This window comes from Fundulus heteroclitus, chromosome 11 (genome assembly GCF_011125445.2).
Source record: "Fundulus heteroclitus isolate FHET01 chromosome 11, MU-UCD_Fhet_4.1, whole genome shotgun sequence".
Classification (NCBI taxonomy): domain Eukaryota; kingdom Metazoa; phylum Chordata; class Actinopteri; order Cyprinodontiformes; family Fundulidae; genus Fundulus; species Fundulus heteroclitus.
The window spans coordinates 16067559-16089360 of record NC_046371.1 but is presented as its reverse complement, the minus strand read 5'-3'; the positions used below and the strand labels follow the sequence as shown (position 1 = coordinate 16089360).

Here is a 21802-nt window from a genome sequence, read left to right as displayed (position 1 = left end):
GACAAAGCGGGTCTCAGAAGAGACAGAACATGTGTGGCTTTGATTGAAGAGGTTGTCAGGAGTAGGCCTAATAGATCGCAGCGGCATAATTTAGGTTTGCTACGTTGCAGTCATTGAGCCAACGGTGAACTGCTCTGAGTCTAAATGTGAGACTAGCTGTCTGACAGTTAAACCATGGCTGGAGTATAGGGTCATGAAACAGAAACATGACCCAGAGAAATCTTCATTAGGAATGCTGAAAAATACAAAAATCTGTGTGCTGCAATGGTCTAGTCAAAGCCCAGATCTTGAAAAAGCTAAAGGCGTTGTGCACAAACACACAGTGGCCAATGCTGGTTAAACTAAGAGTAGCACTGTAAGGAAGAGTGACCCAAACTTCCTCAAGGTTACGAGACTGATATATGAAAACATAACATCAAGTTATTTCTGCCAAAGGTGGTTTTACAGGTGGCTGAATGAGGAGTTATGGAGTGTACTTAATCAATCTTAATATTAAGATGTCCATAAAGATTTTGCCTGGATACCAACAGCTCAAAATATTTAACAAAAGTTACAATGTGAAAATATGAATACCGATAAAACTCCCCCCAAAACACCCCAGCATCAACAACTTAAACATACAGAAATGACAAGAGACAATGTAGCCAACTCTGAGAAACATATTCCTGCTCCTGGTCCATCACAACCACAAACTCTAATGCATTTTATGCCATAGATATGCAGAATATTTTACAAATGATCTAAAATCTAATCCATCCCTGGTCAACGCTGTGATTGGTTCAGTATGAAGGGACCCAGACCTGTACTGGATAAGTGATGACACACTGCCTTTAGGAGTCAGGATCCTTAGACCCATTGTTCATGATAATACTGAGCCTCAAGTGACAAAAGTATGCAGGCAGCTCCTGGAGGATGAAGGAACTGATACCATTGACTGAACAAAATCCAACAGAACATCATGTTCAGGTCCATCTGATTCCACCAGGCTGCACCTCACACTGTCCAGGAACCCAGTGATGCCCTGCTCAGGGTCTGGGAGGAGACTAGCCATCATCTCAACAGGAGCATGCATACAGGAGCATGGGGGGGGGGGGGGGGGGGGGGGGGGGGGGGGGGGCATACAAACTACCAAGTACTGTTTTGACTGGTGGCAACGACAGCAAACTGAACCAGCCAGCTTCACTTCCTTGGTGAGTTTGGTTTGAGTCCTCTGAGGGTTGATGGTTTTCATTTTCACCAAATGATGTAGCACACTTTTGCTTTCAACACCATAATTAATTGGCTGACTTCTGAAGCAGATGTTTGACGGGGGTTTATTTAGGGGGTATCAAAGTAAAAAAAGGGGGGGGGGGGGGGTGAATACACACGTCAGTACAGTTTCATACTTTTTAAAAAGACAAGCTTCTCCCAATGACAGTTATGACTTCATGGTTTCTCCTCTCCATCTGTGGAAGTGAAGGGACAATCTCCAATAAAGCTTCTGTCCTTTCAGCTTTTAGATGCATCCCCGCTTTAACACGTCTGAATCAAAATAGCTCATTACCAGCTGACGTAAAACAAGCAGGGGCCGCATCTAAAAGTTACACCTCAGTCAAACTGAAGCACTACAGTACATCCATTACCACTACCTCCGGGTTTTCCCTTCGTCTTTAAAAAAATAAAGCACGAGAACTGGGGAACTGTATTTACAGAATTTTATTTCATTATGCTGCAAACAATGACATCCAGATATATTGATACACAACCTTTTACTGTGCGTGTATGTGCATTAGTGAGTGTATGCGTGTGTAAAGAGAGCAGTGAGACCACAGAAAGCCGGATGAAGATCCTGTGCGACAGAGCCCTGGATGGGTTTATCAAGGCAGAGATAGTAAGAGGGCACTGGGCGATTCTCTGGAGAGACACACACACACACACACACACACATCTCTTGAACAGATGAGCTGTCTTTTTTCCTCTGTAAAAACACACTTCCGTGTCGGGGGGGGGGCTCGTACAGGGGTCGTTACGAGCCAGCGGGCGTCGGCTGCAAAGAGAGTTGGTTCAAAGGAACGAAACGTGAAAATGTGGCGAGAAGCTTAGCCTGGCCTCGTCTCCCTATGGGAGCGGAGGAAAGATTCTCCTGTCGAAAACATACAGACGCACTCACAGGACATGAACCTAATGCAAGGACGTGAGAAGCTGCATCTGGCTTGATTTTTATTTTTTTATTACTTTTTGATTTCCTTCAACTTCTGCTGAACAGCTTCGACATCCTCTCTCGTTTAATTTCTCCAAAAAAAAAAACGTAGCAAATGCAGAGAAATTCAACAAAACCTTAACATAACCTAAACCCCTTGGACAGAGAGGCGCCATTGGCTTTAGTCAGTCAACCAGAACCCATCTGCACCAACACACACACACACACACACACACACACATTTACCCTTTGACTCAATGGGAAGTCATGACAGTATGGAAATTTGTAAATCTAACAGTATTGAATTCTCTTTTTTTTTATTTTTTGTTTGAGTCACCATGCAAAGATACTTCTTATCATTTTGAGTGTGTTTATGTGTCAGAGATTGCGTGACATTTATTAAGCGTACCCTACATCCAGAATAATTTACACAAAAAGGACAATAGTCATCTTTATGGGGGGGTGGGCTGGATCGACGTAGGGAGGAAGAGGAGCGAGGAAAAGGTAAAAGCGCATTGGTCAACTATGATTCGGAGTGCGAGAGGTTGAAGGGCTGGACGTTAGGGCAGAAGAGAGGAGGAAGAGGAGGAGGAGGAGGAGCGTCGGTCGGGATGGAGCTTCAGGGATCGGGTTTTTATCCTGGGAGCTGGAGAAAGCAGGGCAGGATGAGAGATGGTGGCGGTCTCAGCGGCACTCCCAGACTTTGACTGTCTGGTCGACACTGCCTGTGACCACGTACGGAGCCGTCTTGTGAAAATCTGGGAAGAAGAAAAAAAAAAAAAGAAAATGTTCAGGAACATTTCTGCTGAAATTAACTGAAACTTGTGTACAGGGAACAGATTCTGAACTCTAGCTTGTTCTGAAGTAGCGTTAGCTCTCTGCAGTTAGATGTCAAAGAAAAATCATCTTTAGCGTGTCTCAGAACATTTGCAGGAAGAGAATACAGAGCAGGGCGACCTCCAAAAGGGTAAATAATGGTTATAAACCTGAATTCAATGTAAAACACAGATTAGAGACCAAAAACAATGAGCTCCTCTGAAGTAACTGAGTTTCTGTGATAACGCCATCTTTTAAACCCCTCATTTCCCAGATTTAGTTTTTACCCCCCCAACATGACAGAGGTTAGCAGAGACGGCCCCGACACGTTCACCTCAAATGTGCAAAGTCTGCACATTTTAGCAGCAGGCTGTGCTTTTTGTTGCTTTAGTGTAAACGGACCGGCTGTTTTGGGATATTTCTATATCAATAGCACTAGCCTCAAATTACTCACCTTTGGTAGATTAAGATTAGAAATTATTTCAACCACTTTAGCTGTTTGACATTCTATGAAAAATAGCTTAACGGTAAAAAATCCGTGGTCATTTTAGCTCATGAGCTTATTGCATGTTTATACTAGTATATTAAGGATTTATCTTTGGTGTTGAGGATGAAAGGCCTTTTTTCCATCACCTTAATCTCCCTCCCCAGATTCTCCATCACTGACTCTTTGCAGGCCCTCTGCTAAATGTTGGTAAAACTAACAGATTTATTTCCATTTAAACCTGAAACTCTAGTGTGTTGCGAGTCATTCATACACATTTGATGCAAAAACATGTTAATTTTATCTCTTTTCATGCCCACAATTTTACACTAGTTTAATTTTGGAGGTAATGGATTAAGAGAGAAGCTCAACAGCCTTAGTCGCCTATAATTTTATGATTAGGTGATCACATTTCTGCACTAAAATGTGTATCATCAAATCGGTAATAACTCCTGTTCATGTGAAACAGATAAAAGGAAATTCGCCTCACCCAAAGAGGTAACAAAGTGTTCATGAGCAGACAAGGTCTTCATGCAGCGTTTGTTCTTGTAGTCCCAGATCCTGAGCGTCTTGTCGTCGGCGCAGCTCACGATGAACCGTCCTCCGGGATGAAACAATATCCCACGCACCCAGTTGTCGTGTCCCACCTGAAGACACAAGGCCGATTACCCACAACACCCCCAGCAACGCCGAGCGCCTGGTAAAGCATCCTTTCCACCACTCACCAGAGTCATAAGGCAGATCCCGATGCTGACGTCCCACATTTTGATCGTTTTATCTCTGGAACCGGAGAGAAGGAAGGGGCCAGGCTTTCCGCTCTTTTTACTCTGCAACAGATCAACAAGGGGAGGGATGACAAACGCCACATCAAAGAGGCTGATGCTGCCTGTTATTCATACGATGTTTTAGTAGAAATTAAGCTACAATCTTCAGCTACAAAAACAGCAAACTGCTCATAGTAGGACGGTTACTCCTATAATACAAGAAAGCAAGTTTAAAACATCAGCAGATCATTCTAGACACCAGATTAACTAAACTGACCACGTCTGATTTCTGTCAGCTCAGGTTGACTCGAATATGAATCTAAGCATATGGTCACACCTTTAGCTTAATAATAATAATAATAATAATATTTAATAGTTTGATCAGAGCCTCAGAGTGTTGAGAGTCATATCACGACGCAGTGCCATGCTAGGAGCATGTTAGAAACATGGAGGATCGCTCATTTTAATGAGTATAGTTTATCACCAACATTCGTGACAAGTGACCATGCTAGTTGTGCACCCATCACCATGGCCTGCCTGTTACCGTGATGAGGAAACGACATATAGTCATAAAAATGATTAGAGGCCCAACCTTTGTCCCCGGAGATGTTCTGAAACTTTTAACTTTAATATAAGAAGCTAGCAGACATAGAAATCCTCCAAATGATGTCGAATTACTTAGTTCTCATGTGCATAAACATGTTTTAACTCTGTAAGCAGAGATAAAACATTAATAGCAAACAGTCCCATTTTATGTTTTTGTGCTAAAAATGTTTAAATTTCAAAACCAACAACCAAAATGTAAAATTTGCATTAGAAAAGTCAGGGTCACTCCTCGTCTAGGAACTTTTATGGATCCCACCTGTTTAAAAGCATTAATTAGCCACGATCAGGGTCCTGGCATCTTTCACCATAAACACTTCTTTGAGTTTAATCTGATGTTTTTGATCTATTTTTTCCTCAAACTGCCACCTATAGAGCTGACAGACCTCCAAAATAAATCCCGTTCGACGTCTGTGTCCATACCGTTATTACAAAAGCTGCGTTATAACGTCACAACCTCACCTTTCACACCTTACTGAGCCAAGACGAGGCATCAAGATGTTGTTTAATGTGATTCAGATAAGAAAAATCATTTCCAGGCCTGCACTCTGAATTCTCAGCTCGACTCCATCAACTAAACCTGACCCACATTAGCCTCCTTACTAGATATAGATACGATATAGAAAAAAAGCTTATCGATAAAAAAAAAAATGCATACTGATCGATATCGATAATTATTGAAAATATTTAAAACCATATTTTATGTGCAGCTCTGCCTGGACATTTTATGATATTGCTAAATGATTTAATTTTAATAAAGAACACAAACACAGAATTCCAATTAAATCTTTATTTAACCAACTTTTTTAACCATAACAGAATTTTATTTAAGAAAAATAACTTAAGAGACCTGAGTTATGTTATTAAATAAAGACTTTATTATTAAATAAAGACCAAAATAAATATACCAAATAAATAAATAAAATAGCCTATTTAGGTGGGAATAGTACACTAGTTACTCCTCAGGTTTCATAATTGAGAGGCTGACGCAGGTCCGAGGTTGTGGCGTGTAAGGACACAGATTGCAGCTCATTTTGCACTGATTCCCTGCACTAGTTGCACAATTTAGGGAGCGCTGTTAGAGAAAAACTTGAGTCCCGGAACTTTATATCGCGGATCAAGACTAGCGAGTAATTGTTTGAAGCCAGGTTTTTCAACTGCAGACAACAACAGCATGTCCGCGATTACGATTGGTCGAGAGGAAGTAGTGACTGTAGCATCAACTAATAAGATGGGCTGAAAGGAAGGAAGGAAAACTCTCTATCGAAGTTTTATCGACCCTATTTTTTCCTATCGCGCCACACATCTATAGATCGATATATATTGTTATTGAATTATCGTCCAGCCCTACTCCTTACCAAATAAAAAAAAGTCAGATTAGGCAGCAGCAGTGATACCTCTGAGCCTGTAGCTTCCAGGATGGTGGGGTGAGCGGTGTCGGGGGCCCAGGCGATGCACTCCACTACGTGTTCGTGCTCCCGCAACTCGGCCTTGCACTCCTTGGAGGCGACCACCCAGACGCGCACGGTCTGGTCGTTGGAGCAGCTGGCGATCAACGAGCCGTCCTGATTTGGACGGACCATCCTCACCCACTCCCTGTGGCCGGCAAACGTCTTCACGCAGTACCTGCAGATACACACAGCGGAGCTTATAGACGAGCGTATTTTAATGAAGGAGCTGTGGTCGAGGGGACAAAACAGACTTTAATGAAATAAGTATCAACTCCACGTGGTTAAACTGCTCACTCACCCTGTGGCCACCTCCCACATCTTGATGGTCTTATCTCTGGAGGCAGAAACTATGTGGTCACCATTTGGCATGATTGCTACAGACGACACATTGTGGTCGTGGCCTGAAAGACACAGTTTCATCTTCAGTCACGTCGCTAATCTCTGCTCACCTTCATACCAATCAATTTAGTGGATCAATGTCCAAATAGATTTGGGTTTTATCTATTCAACCAACTTAATGGTGATCAATAACAACCTGCTTTGTTTTCTAATGACTTACTTGGTTATGTGAAACCAAACAAACTTCATTCATATGCAATATTAGCAGTTTTCTTTTACCTTGCTGTTGGATTATATATTTAAAAAAATCCTTTAATTGAAAATACAAACGTGATCTTTGTATATAGAAAGACAACAACTGCAGACGCCCCCCCTGTGGAGCGAGAATTATATCTAAATATTCTCACCGTGCATTGTCCGGACACACTCAAACCCCTGAAAGTCCCAAAGTTTGATGCTCATGTCGGCTGAACAGGAAGCCAGCAGCTTCCCCGTGTGATCAAAGGAGATGTCCTGCACAGAGTCCGTGTGGCCTTTGAGCGTCCGTTCAAAGTCCCCTGCCTCATAGTCCCACACCTGCAACCACAGAGAGAACAGTCAGCGAGGAAACCAAACTCAAATGATAAAAAACTAGAAGAAATCAGCTGGTGACTCTGGAATCTGCTCGACTGCTTGGTTTGAAGAAAAGAAAAAAAATAAATAAAAAAATCCAACCTCTTTCTGATCAGTGAATGCAACACGCATAAGCACTGACACCACTCTGTGATGCCATTACTGAGTAAACAAGACTCAGGTATACAGGAAATGGCTAATTGAACTTTAAAAATTAATTTAGAGAAATGGATGGAAATGCTGATTTATAATCTCAACCCATAAATCTTTTTGCTTTTTCTTCAAAATACAGATAAAACTGTTTTACAGCAACTATTCTCTCACATATGGAGTGACGTCCTGTCTGCTTCCGCTACAAACAACTGATGGAGCCTCAATGAAGGAAGGAAGAAACATTTTTCGATTGCAATGCAAATTGTAATTGACATTAAAATTTGATTGATTTTTTATATTTTTCTAACCTGTTATAATTCTTAAAGAGAAACAGAAATTTCTGCTTTCCAAGAAAGCAGGAAATCAGAAATTGATTGCAAAATTCTGACCAGTGTAGCTCTATGAAATATAAAAAAAACAGCAGTGTGCAGATTTCATTCAGTTTCTGGGTAAGATATGTTTTGGGAACAAATTCAAGAGTAAATTCAAGAGTATCCAAATATGGAAACAAACACAATCATCTAAATCCAGTCACAGTCATCTAATATGTTGTAAAACAACATATTTTAGTTAATAAAAAAAAACAAAAAAAAAGAACCATTTGCAGAGGAGGATGAGGATCTGTGCTTTGGGAGGTGACCAAACAACAAGAATCAGTTCATGTAGAAAATAGATGAGTGGTGACAAAGCAGAAAAAGTAGCAGTGAGGAGGGAGGGAGGGAGGGAGGAGCTGGGAGAAAGAGAGGAAGACGCACATGAACAGAGTAAAAAAAAAGGAGCGCAGCCTCAGATCTGCGACACAGCTTTGAACTGGTAGGTCAGAGCTGCAGAGGATCTGCGGTGCTGCTGCTAATTTATCTCCTACGCTGCTGCATGCAGCTTTAATCACTGATGCTCTTTTTTTCATCAACATGTTCTAAGATGTATAAAATAGCCAGCAGTACCCAAGTAAACCAAGTTACAGTGTCACGAAAAAGTATTCACACCCCCTTAACCTTTTCCCAGTTCGTCAAGTTAGAAACACAAAACCAAAATGTATTTTCTGTGATAGATCAACACAAAGGGGGCTGGGGTGGTGCATGGTGGTTGGTTGTTCCAAAAACACAAGAAGTGTGGTAAATTCAGCCCATTTACTCTGAAGCCCTTATATCCAGTAAAACCACCGCCGCTCAGGGGGGGAGAGTCTGCCGGGCAGCTGTGTAATCCACATGTCCAGGTTTTACAACGAACGCATCAAGAGGAAAGGCATCGTTGAAAGAAAGCCAGGAGAGGTACTGCCGAAGAGTTTAAACTAGGGTGGAGGTTCACCTTCCAGCAGGACAATGAGTCTAAACATACACCCAGAGCCAAAAATCCAAAACGAGAGTTAGATAAACTACATGTTCATTTTAGGGCTGGGCGGATTAAATATGGATTAAAAAATAAATCTCCGATTTTATCATACCAAATCTGATTAATCGATTGTTTCCTCCTTTTTGTTTCATAAAAAGAAATTAAAGAAATCATTTTAAAACCTTGCTTTTATGTCAAGCATTTCATCAGGGAGTTGACCTGAATTCAAAGTGCAACTTAAAACAAGCTGTGAAACATGCTTGTAAAACAAGATGGCAGCCGTGCCATTATAAACAATGAAAATATAACAAAACATTTGCTGCTAGTGGTATTACACATTGAGCTAAGAACAGGCTTCACTGCACTTGTGAACTTCAAACTAAGTTAAAAAAAAAAAAAAAGTAAATAAGTAAATCAAGTACCTTGTATTATGGTAAAAAAAAGTTTCTACTTAATATTTTGACAATACATTTGCCTAAACATATATTCAGCATCACATGCTGTTCTCTTCATGGAAACCCAATGAGTGTATTGGCAAAATAAAATCCAGATTTTCCAAAAATGAAATCTTAAAGAATTGTAAATTTGAATTAATCGATTAAATCGATTTATGGCCCAGCCCATGTTCATTTGTGGTTGGAACTTCCCAAATTGTGAAAAAAGTTCAATAGCTGTAAATGTTTCTGTAAAGCGCTGCATTTATGGCTCAGAACACGTTAGACAGCAGCAGGTTACTGGACCAGCTTTAGATTTCACTGTAATGTGCAGCAGCAGGGAGACAATCTTCATAAACCTGCAGAATTTAAAGTCCCAGTAACAATTTAGTTGATGTCAGCTTTGTGCGTTTTATGCCGCATAAATAAAGCGGAACCTTTTAATATAAAGCCCAACATGACGGAGGTGCTGCGGGTCGCCTTACACACACCTTGATGGTAGCATCTTCAGAGGCCGTCACCATGACGGAGAACACCGGGTGAAATATGACCCGGGTGACCGGAGCACGGTGCCCGCTCAGGGCGTATCTCTCCGGGGGACGGGGGATCCATTCCTTGGGATCTCTCTTCTGACCAACAGGCCCTCCGTACGTCATGTCCTCCTTCACCTCATTCAGCTTAGACTCCAACTCCATCACCTAAACCGGTGAGCAGAGCGTTTCAGAAAATAAATGCTGATTCTTATTTGATTAAAGCAAAGCGTGTGAAGATGTTCCTTACCTTCTTTTGTAATCTAATAACAGAGGTCCATTTCTTTTCCAAAAGCCCCGCATACTTCTTATCTACCTCTTCGTTCTATGACCAAAGCAAAAACAATGCTCAGACAATGTCCTTCCATTTTAAAAACACATTATTTCAAATGTATCATCTTGAGCAATAGTCGCTCCTTACAATATCTAACTCTGCTTCTTTCTTGAAAGTAGAATAAGCTTCCTCGTATCCATTGGAACGAAGATAGTCAGCTATCGCCCGATTTCTAGGAAAAGAAACAGAGTTGTTAATCTGAACGCTCATTTCCTTCAATTTGCATTAGTGTCATTCCATTTGGCACAAATCAGTTAAATGCTCAGATATAACAGCACAGAAATGTGACTTCATTTAATAAAACGTCAGCTAATCTGCAACAGAACTCATCCTTAAAACATGGAGGACCACGCCCAGGAAAATGGATGGCAGCGACTGGTGTCTCGTTCACCTTAAATATAAGTCTGAACAAAAAACGGAAACAAATTACAACCCTCTATAAAAAAAAAAAAAAAATGAAAAAAGTCGAATCTTGGGAAACAGCGCTGCTGCTGCTATGGAAACCATCCACTCATCACAAAGACAGAGCTGGATGATGCGGTGGGGGTAAACTCACACACACCGCGAACACAAAGATGGAGACACACTTATATAAATGGTGAAAAAAAAAATAAAAAAGTCTTTTATAAGACGCAGGCTGAATATTTCATGAGTAAAGTGCTAAATTTAGGCTAAAGCTTCGGGGCTTCGTCGAGCCGCTGCAATCAAACCTGGAATGAACCGCCTGTTGCAGACTACAAACTTTAGACCCTAGCTGCAAGATTTATATCCAAATAAACCATAATCAATGCCCCGGATATTGCATCATTAACCACAACGACGGCAGTATATGAACAAAAAAGAAAGAATAATTCATTACAAATTGATTCTTTGCCGCCCTGATTTAAACAGGGGTGATGTAAAGCCTCCCACCTTACCCAGCCATCACTTGGTTAAGATCCTCATTGCTCCCCATCCCCCCCCCCCCTCACTACTTTCCTCCTGTCATGTAGGTTATAAAATATTCACCAAGCAGCTATCAAGTGCAGCACCTAGAGCTCACATCTCTTCAGGCTCCCTCACTGATTTCACATTGTTGTAGCAGATTAAATGTCCCAGCTAAAAAAAAAAACGACTTCTGAGTAGGGCTGAACAATTAATCGCATTTTCAATATAATCGTGATTTCAAAAAACGCAATTTCCAAATCGCAGAGTCTGCAATTTTTGGCTATGTAACAATTAGGGAATTAGACACGTCAATTAGGTGTTGGTAAAATGTTTGAAGTGGATTTGCTCCACATGGAAGGGAAGACAGTTGCAGCAGTGAGATAATCTAATTCTATTACTTGTTTTAGAGTTTGTATAATCATACAAAGCATTAAGTACAGGTCAATCAGTTTAATACATAGACTTGCTTGTTGGTTGGACTTTATGTTCAACAAGGATTGATGTCCAATTAAATTAAAAGCTGTTCTCTTGAATAATATTCTGATCAATAGAAACATTAAAAGTTCATATTTAAAAGTTGCTTGTGGCCAACGCAGAGAAAAGTCAAAATTGCAATTTTGGTTGAAATATATTGTAGGCAGAATGCAATCATTACTGATTACTGAGTTTAGATGCTGCGGGTCTTTTAGCAACTAATCCACATGGCAAGGAAACAAATTGATTTGTTGTTTGTATTTATTTTAAAACACATGATAAATTAAACTGGGAAAAAAAAAAAAAAAAAAAAAAGATAGCAATTAGATTATTTTCCAAAATCGTTCAGCCCTACTTCTGAGCAACAATCTCAGCGTTTTAAAACAAAAAAAGGACAAATCAGTGATGCGCCTCGGTGCCTGTGGCCCAGCGACTGCTGCTTCTGGTGACGAGCGCCCGTGTGCATGCCCGTTCTTGCTCGCACACGTAACCCGACTTATAATTGCACTCACAGTTCGTCTCTTTGTCTCTGTGACAGCACCATGGCGGCTGCTGCGCTCTCCCTCTCGGGGAGGTGAGGATGCGGTGGAGCTGAGCGGTCTGGCAGGGAAGCGCTCGATGGGGAGGAGCCTGACGCTGCGGAGGATCGCAGGTGGCAGAGAGACGGCCACTCGCAAGATGGCGACCCGCGGAGGTTTCTGTAACGCCGGTACGAGGCACCGAGGTGTGCCCAGGTTCACAGGTTACCCGCTCAGTGGTTCAACACGTCCATCACCTGATGAAGAGAGAAGGAAAGTGGTGATTAAGGTTTTTTTTAGTTTTTCACTGATAGAAAAGAAATGCATATTTATTCTGGGACAGAGGGGCTTTTAGGGTACATGCTACTTGGATAAAAGGTTACAAAAGCCATCCCTCTGTATTGTTTTAACATAATAGAGATAAAACACAAGTAAGAAGGTTCAACATTTCAGCAAGCAATGCTGAGAATAAAAGAAGTACTGATTATTATTAAAGGGTCACAATTTGCAATAAAAACTAAAGGGTTTGCTTTCCTAGATGAGATTCAACGTTCACGTCTGGGGGGAAAAAAAGTTGCTACAAATTTACACTCATCGAATCTGACAGAGAACTAATTGGACTATATTTATTCAAGAAAATATGTACTTAAATCTATAATGTAATGTAAGGAAGCAAAGCGGATAAACCATGAAGAGCCACTCCTCTGACCAGATCATCCTTTAACAGGCCCGTCCAGATTTCTGGTTCTCTTTTAAGTCTGACCTGCTGATCAGTCGGATTTTGGCCACATTAAAAACTAAATCGCCTCAGCTTTGTTTTAATAAGACAATTAAATGCAACAGCGGTTGTGAAAGAAAATGTGCTGCAGGTTCTATAGCAGGTGTAGTTGTGTTACCCCCTCCCCTCCAAAGAAGATAGCAAGATTATTACCAATTGTGCATTAAAGCAAATATGTCCCTAAGCTTTATATGATTTTTTTTAGTGAACTAGTTCAGTCGACTTGTACATGTTTCACAAGTGTCAAATCTGCTGGATCAGATCAGCAGAATCCCAGCCTGACCTGCTTCATCTCCTTGGAGCATCGCAGCGAGACAAGGTTAGGCTAACCTGCTCTCTGACTTGCAGAAAAACAAACAACTGAACAGAATTTCTCCGACAAAATTTAAACAATTATGAAACAGAGAAGGGTTGTTAATACATTGACGTTGTTGAACCAACCATTTTTCACATCTATGTTGATGCTGACAGACAAAGAAGAGAAAGGGAGACACTGATCGCTGCGTATCTGTCTTAGTGACACAGCCGGCTCTCCTTCACAGAGCTCCACATAAACGCCTGCTTTCCAGATTCTAACACTGATTACTGCTTAGAGTCAGTCATGGGAAAATCTGGCCTCCTTAAAAAAAAAAAAAAAAAAAAAAAAAAAAAACACTGGCTAAATGTATGGCTGGGCAATATGGACCATAAATAATTTCTAGGCTGAATGCTGCTATACGATATTTATTGCAATATGTTTTTCTTTTCATAAAGTAACTATAAAAACGCATCTGTGAATCAAATCTTTATCCCAATTGTCTCACAAGCACATTTTTAACAAACAGCTGTAGATAGATATGAGAAACAGCCGAAAAACACAGACCATTTCAATATAAACCATACTCTCATCTTTTTTTAAAACAAAATATTGATATTTCTAAAATCTCCATATATTGCCCAGCCTTAGCTGAATGAATAATTAATTTACTACTTCCAACCAGATTAATAATATTTATAGCGAAGGCGCACAGGAAGTAAGTCGTATATGTTTGAGTAACTAAAAGAATTAGATAATTTTCTAATATTTTTAAAAATGTGTAGAGATACCAGTGGATCCTCTCTTTAGGACTATGTGATTTTATTTCACCAAAATTCAGAGTCTGAGAAAATTATATTTAAATGCAAGTGTAAATACATCTATTCCTGATATTAGTTTTAATCTGAACAAAAACATAATAAAAAAAATGCCAGCATAAAAAAAAAAAAAAACTCCTGTCAGTGACTGAAAGCGTATGATCGTATTCAACTGTTGAACTCTACTGAAGGTTGGTGCTTCAAAAGCACTAAAGCTGCTTAGCAGCCAGACCAGCCAACATAAGTCTGTGTGCGTCTCCATGACCGAGACCACTCGTCCTCCACACAGCTGACGGTGCAACGTAAAGGAGAGACGGGACGGCAGCTAACAGGATTACTAGTAAACATCGAGCGGCGACCTTAACTAGACGCCGTCCCCGTCTGCGTCTCTCGTCTGCCAAACGATGGTCTTGGTGCGTTTTGTTTGCTGGACACTAGCGCTGTAAAACACAGCAAAGTGCAATCCTGACATCAATGTGAGCAACATCAGAAAAGCACAGCTCACATGCGATAACCTGTAGTAGGGGCGGGCATTTATCGTATTGTTTTATCGTTACTGTGGAAAATGTCATAAGAATTTGGATATTTGTTGACAATAAATTCATATTATTGGTCTGAAAACCCACAGAAACCATCAGTGTTGTCATTTTCTGCCATTTTCTCCACTGAGAGCATCAATAAATTCACAAATATATTGAAATAGTTACTGTGTGCAGTTTACTGATTAAAAAAAATAATCCCTTTATGTAGCCATTGTCCTGATAAAGCCCATTTCAAATTTCAATATATGATTTAATATGTCTTTTTAGAACAGTGTGTGTGTTTAAGGAGCTATAATTGCTGTGACATGCATTCACGGCCATATAATGACCTAAATAAAGACAGCAAGTTGTCTTTTGTCATCGCTTCTATCGTTATCACAACAGTACCACAGTTGCAGTGATAAATTTGGTTCACATTGCCCACCTCTACTAAATAAGGAAGTCTTTCAAGTGCCATACATACAAACTCTGTATGCCAGTAAAATATTTGGCCTTTCAACTGACTTCAGCTCCCACTGATAAAACCACCTTGATATATACTTTATAAATCAAGACGCTAAAGCTCAATAAGAGTGGCGGGTCCATTTTGCTGGATGAAAACAGAAAAGAGATGTTGTCGGGGAATATGTTGTTTAATTGTAATCGATAGTCGTCTCCTTATTCAGCAACAGCATCGCAATTCCATGTGTCAGTGTCATCGTGCCGCTCTGACTGGATACGTTTTAATCGTTTTTCCTGACTAAGTAAGTGAAATCTTATAACATGTCTGTAATCCACGCTCCATAATGTTTCATAACAATTAGGCAAAGAAGGTTTGAATTAAAATTTGACCCAATGTTTTTGGTAAATGCATTTTGCCCACTAATGAATCGAGATCCTGAGCAGAACTCCCTTTTTGAGCCAGCAGACATGATGAAAAGCTGAGGTGACACAACAGAGCAGCGACTTCAGCTGAGACGAACTGTCGGGGCGGTTCAAAAATAGCCAGCTGACCAAACGGGCCGGGCTCCAAGCTATTGCATAAGCACAGCAGTCAGTGGCTTCATGTGCACCTGCTTAAGGTACCTGAACATCGGGACCTGCGTTACAATCGTCTCCTGGACGCTCCTGGAGCTCGGCTCTTGTTTCAACGGTTCAAAGAGCACCCAAGTATTGTGAAAATACTTTCCATCGCGCCGACAGATGAACGTATCATCATCCAGACTTGGTGCTTCAGAAAGTGAACATGATTAGAGTCATAAAGAAAGTAAGAAATGGTGCAAAGTCCTATCAATGCATCAGTTTATCAAAAGAAGGGGGACCAAGACGTGTGTGATTGTCTAAATTACAAAGTCCAACTCTCGAAATGCAAGGACAGCCCTGAGCGCTGCAGTCATGTTAAATGCATTTGGCTAAAAGTAAACATTTTCTTCTGCATCTTCAATGCAAACATCGTTGTTTTGTTGCAGGAATACCAGTTCCCTAAATGAAGATGCTGAAAGAGACCAACGTGCCTGGTTTTAAAGACATTAATAACCGATTTCTAATTAAAAACTCAGCAAAATCTTAAATAAAGATTTGACAAATTCTTCATAACTGCATATTGCATTATAACCAATTTGTTGACATGTTGATGGACTCCAGAAATGTATGGAACAACATTAGTAATAACTCACAAGGGCAACTTGTAAGATAAAACAAAAAACGGAAACTCAGTTGGCCTTTTCCTCCTTTTAATGTTATTTTAATTTTTAAAAACAACATTTAAATAGGACAGTACAATAATTCAATGACAATATATATATCGATCAATAGACGTATATCGATTATAGTAAAAAAGGGTCAATAAAAAGCTCAATAGAACAGTTTACCTTCCTTTTGCATTCTAGCCTATCATGCAGGTTGATATTACATTCGTTACATCCTCCCAACCAATCACAACGCAGACTCAGGAACGCTCCCATCAAGCTCCACCCCCTTTAATTCAGAGAGCACACGTTTTTTTCTTTTTTATTTAAACTTGTAGTTTTGGTAAAATGTTGGTTGAATAAAGGGTTGAGTTTGAATTCAGTGTTTGTGTGTCTTTATCTAAATGGGTTGCTAAGCAACAGCATAAAATGGCCAGGCATGCACATAAAATATATTATACACATTTAGATAATTATTGATACTGCTCAATATGATTTTTATTTTATCAATAGGCTTTTTCCTATATTGTCCAGCCCTATATCTAAACAAAAGTGTTCAGTATATAAAAAAAAAAAAAAAAAAAAAAAAAAAAAAAGGTATAGAGCCACATTATGTCTATTTAAAAAAGACCAAAAACTGTTTGATCATGATAAAATAAGGTTATATACACCAAGCGTCCATCCTGATGGTGTATTGATAGTCCTTTTTGAGCCTAAAAATAACCACCTCATGGGGCGCGATCAGCAGACATAAACAGACGTGGCGCCATCTACTGGCAGTACCGCAGAACTATAATGTGGTGATAAATAAATCGATAAATCAAAATAATGCCAGACCGAGCCTGACCCGCTGGATTGCCTCGCCGTAAAGCGTCAACTCGACATGATCAAACACCAGCCGTTATTAATTAAACATCTACAGTAACTAAGATCCTCATATCAGAACATTCCAGAGAAATTATTTCCCATTTATAAACGGAAACAGGGACACAGCATCAAGGTAAGAACCAATCAATCTATTCATAATGTTTGTACTTGGATCGAGGCTCCCATCCATTTGCCTGGGTGTGGTCCTAGATAGAGGCTAAGGAGAGCATTGGTTTCACTATTATCACAGTATAAACCACAGCGTTTACTCACGTCACATCTGAGCGATCAGCAGCTTTAGTTCATACTGTATTCCCAACATACTGTATTCCAGTCTTTTCCCTCTTGGAATCATGTAGTTTTGCTTTTTTTTAATTTTTTATTATTTTATTCTTTACTGGATCTTGGACCTTTCTTAATTGTTTTTATTTTTTCGCTGGGAGATGCTAATAGCCGTTAGCTTCTTCCTTGTTTATCCCCTGCAGCGCACCATCTTACTTCCGCTGTTAACACGAAAGGAATTATTTTTTAACAATTTTCGCAAATCCAAAGCACAAAACAACTAATACTCCAGCAGGACGTAATAATCTTTCATAAAAACTTTGTATGCAATCATGGTGAGCTAGTGACGTATAAAAAAAGAAAAGAAAAAAAAAGTCAAATAACGTGGCGCTGCGCCTTTAACCACTTATGAGCATATTCAATGTTCAGTGACTCAATTTAAGAATCATATGGATAAAGACAAACAACTAAAATATTACATATAGAAATAATTATTCCATTAACCTTAATTTATGAAAACCTTTTGGCACAGCTTGCAATTAAATGACCAAGCAAAGACCAGGCATATCAAACGCATATTTCTAATAAATGCTGGTGATGCATCAACGTCTCTGCTGTATCCCTGCAGCCAATCGTCAACACAAGTCCACTCATTTCTACACGTTTTCTCTGATCAGAAGTACAGAAATGTTCTTCTACGATGTGCCGTTTGTTTAAACCGCTAAATAAAAGCAGCGTACAGATGAGCAAAGCCACCGTCGGGTAGCAGTAGCCATTAGGCCGTGACTTTACATGTCCTCCATCTTTCTACTGCACTGAAACACACAGTCATGCCAATTAGCCCAGGCAACATCTCAGCTGGGAGATTATCTTTGTTTAATCAAGAACAAACTATCATTTTCAATCATTCAGTTAGTAAATGTGTTGGTTTTGAAGGACTTAATGTAGCATGTTAAGGTTTCCTGTTTTATTCAGATCGGCTGCCAAAACCCCAACATTAAAACAGACAATGACTCAGAACAGTTCATAACCTGCATAATATACAAACTAAAGTGAGAGGATGATTGTTATTTATGGTAGTCGATAACATTTTTAATGCATCATCCTGTGATTTTTACATATTTGCAGATAAAAGCACTCAATACACTCTTTAGTACACTTGAAATGGTCTATTTATATAAATATGGTTTAATTTGAGTGATTTGGCATTAGAAAAACAACAAAATAGTGCCAAACCTAGTCACAGTAAATGAACTGCATCTTTTGAGTCGAGCTGTTCAGTGTGACCTTTAAGCTGAACAAGTCCCTGAGAGGTGAGGCTAACCCACAAGGTGGTGTTTGTTTACAAATCAACCATCAAGACAGGCGAGGCGCTTAATGCGAACCAAGGCTCAGTGTTTCATTAATAATAATAATAATGTCAAACAAGTTTAAACTTTATAATACTGGACAAGAGCCACTGTTCTGAAAATGACTGCTCTTTTTTTTTCTCAATAACTCATATAACCTATTATAATAGAATCTAAAGAGCTTTTTTTTTAACTGAATTAGTGAGTATTGTCCATTATAGAAGGTCAGGTCAGCAAAGCTGGCGAAGGTTATCAACAGGAAATACATCCTGCTTTGCATTACCAGGATAAACATTAAACCGTTTAGAAGCAGCAAAACATAATAAAATAACTCTGACATCAACACTTCTTTGATGATAGTCTAGAATTCAGTTTATCCTCTGCTGCCAGATTTTAAACGCTTCCTGATCGTCTTATCGTCACAAACCTTTAACTTTATCATGTTGCATTTGCAGTAAATTCTATAATAATTAGATTTTAACGAGGAGGAGAGAAGAGGTTGCAGACGTCTTATCCTACATAAACTGTTTTATGTTCAAGTCATTTATGTAATACATAACATGAAGCAACCAAAGCTGCTCTCATCCTAAAGGGTAGCAGTTTGAAGCTGTACACTGTATCTAATCACGGTCAACCTCCATATATCAACGTGTGTAATACTGCAATCACAAAGGCCTGCCTGGACGCAATATTTGGCAGGTTACCAAATTACAAGTGTGGGATGTTCACACTCTGCATATCCATAGTATATTTACGTTGGATGGATGCTAAATTCCCTTAATACCCACAGCTGATCTACATCTTTAGTGGCTAATATCACACGGAGCGGTGGGGACGTGTGGCGGTAAAGAGTCAGGAAAACATGCGTTATCGGTAATATATACAGTTGTTACAGATTTTTAATAATAGTATCACATTTACATGTGTTCCTCATATCATGCAGCCTTCCCCCTGCTTTCAATAGTCAATTCAAACTGTAAGGGAAATTTAGTTATGTGATGCCAATTAATATCCTCTACCATCAGGCTAGACTGAGGAATATTATGGGCCATACTCTCTCATACTTCATTAGGGCCAACAATCACAATCAATGCAAATAGATTATGATACAAGCCCATAGAATACAACGTATAATTAAAATCACTTTTAAAAAAGACTAGAGAATTTTTTTTATGATTGCTTCACATTTCATCAACACACTTAATAGATTGATATGCTTTGGTTGCATGGATGGGAAATAAATCGTTCCTTTACATGGAAGAAAGAAAATTGTACAAGGGTTGAACTAATGTGGAGCAAAGAATTACAAAAGAGGCGATCAACAAATGGCTGTCTATTATTTTGTATGTGCGAAAGATAAACAAAAGTAAACAAAAATGAGTAAATAAATCCTAACATGACGGCATTGTTAAGATTTTCCATTCATTTCAGTGAAACTAACTTTAGTATCTTTAGAATAATTTTAAAGAGACAACTGGAGACTAATTTTGGAGCTGCACCGGCCAACAAATTAAATAAAATGGAAATGGGAGGGGAAAAAGGACCCAACCAATTTTACTTTCCTTCTTCCATTGCTTCAATATAACCTAACCTTATGTCTTATACATTTATAATACAGTCTATAAAAAAAAAACACTAGCTTTTTTGCGTGGTAATTTTAACTGGCTAGAATAGTTCATTGATACCATTCCCAACCATGCATATAGGTTCTTCTAACTGTGCTTCATGACAGATATAGGAATAATTGGATGGATCAACATTTGCCTAAAAATCCAGATAACAGCACCATCATCTTACACGTTGCCTGCATTCTCAACACGCATGAGCCTCCACAGAGACCAGGCAATTCAACAAGGGTAAACAGAGATTTCACACGCAGAAAAAAAACATAACACCACAATTTTACTAAGGCGATTAAACCATTCGTGTGCATGGTTAATTGTTCCTCTGGATTTTGCACCAACCACATTTTGAATGTTAGCATCTTATTTTGCTGCGTTTAATTTACCAGCAGGTGAAGAGAAAGAAAAAAAAATGCTGTTTGGTCTTTCTGAGCTTCTGGAAAGCGCAAGGGCAACGCTGCAGCAGTGGCTCATCAGCAACGCCCTTTCCAGCTAAGGTTAGCCTAGCCTAGCACACTAAACACCAAGCTCAGCTGTCAGCGTGAGCAGCAGAGCCCCACGACCGCAGGAGAACCAACACAGATGGAGGGGGCATCTGATCTCTTGTCATCCAAGTGGCTCTTTAACATATTCTTGTTTCATTAAAATACATCCACGGCCATTGGGGGGATACGTCTAATTCAATTATGTATAATCATTTTTGCCACATTAGATGAAATGCTCAGTCAAGGACAAACGCGAGAAGAACGGAATAGAGCCAGTGAGGTTAGCAAGAGAAATAAGGTTAATTCTTGCCGTTTTAAATGTTTGTAACAACACCTTGTTAGCGCATCCACTCAGAACTTCCCAAAAAAAAAAAGAAAAAAAAAAGGCGTAGCTAACGTTAGCCACCGAGGCTCCAAAACAAGTGTTTTGACGCAAGTCGGCCGCTGATTTAAAAAAGCAGCACATGTGGGTTTGAAATAATAAAAGCCGTTCGTGTGCGGGTGAGCAACGCGGCATAAATTGCCCGTCTGTAACTCGCTGCCCTGAGCGAAGACAACTTTGCCTCTTTACTTAGCTTCGGTTAGCTTAGCTTTCGGCCTCTCCGCCATTTTGAGATGGGAACGGGGAAAGCGCAGACACTGCAGGCGAGCCGTCGTCAAAATAACAAGTCTTAACTAAGTGCCAAAACAAACGCGGAAGCGCGTATAGGAACGTCCGACTTACCATTCACACATGAGCAACTTCATATTTTTCCCGTAGCAGGCCTGTGCATGTGCTGGGGCGTTGTGTGGTTTGACTGCGGTATCGTGACTTTTCACATCAGGACGGTCAGATTTTCTCCTCTCCCACTACCACCGCAGTCAGTCAGCCCGGCCCCGGCTAACGGTCGCGATTGGACGCCGGGAGCGCGCACGTTGAAGTGGGCGGTGGCGCGTAACGGGCACGCCTCACGTTCACGGTTTTGAAGGAAAACACGTCATCAGTTTAAATACGTTTTCTTTTCCCTATATATATCACGAGAGGCGACAGAACGTTACTTTTCATTGAGGAACAGTTGGTGTCCCGTATTAAACAGGAGAGTCATTAAAGTTTCAACTAAATATATGAAATTAAACGAAATAATCTGTGAATATATTATAACATTGC

General features: G+C 39.9%; 1 protein-coding gene across 1 annotated transcript; it reads right to left on the bottom strand.

Annotated features, from left to right (window-relative positions):
• Window positions 1-1679: 1679 nt before the first annotated feature.
• Window positions 1680-21554, bottom strand: pafah1b1b (platelet-activating factor acetylhydrolase 1b, regulatory subunit 1b). The gene is made up of 11 exons (XM_012881282.3): window positions 21380-21554; window positions 11945-12207; window positions 10119-10203; window positions 9948-10022; window positions 9659-9865; window positions 7044-7212; window positions 6596-6698; window positions 6244-6472; window positions 4205-4306; window positions 3970-4126; window positions 1680-2937 (listed from the first exon to the last, which is right to left on the bottom strand). The coding sequence occupies exons 2-11, from the start codon at window positions 11974-11976 to the stop codon at window positions 2864-2866; spliced, it is 1233 nt and encodes a 410-aa protein (XP_012736736.2). The 5' UTR covers window positions 11977-12207; window positions 21380-21554; the 3' UTR covers window positions 1680-2863.
• Window positions 21555-21802: the final 248 nt, after the last annotated feature.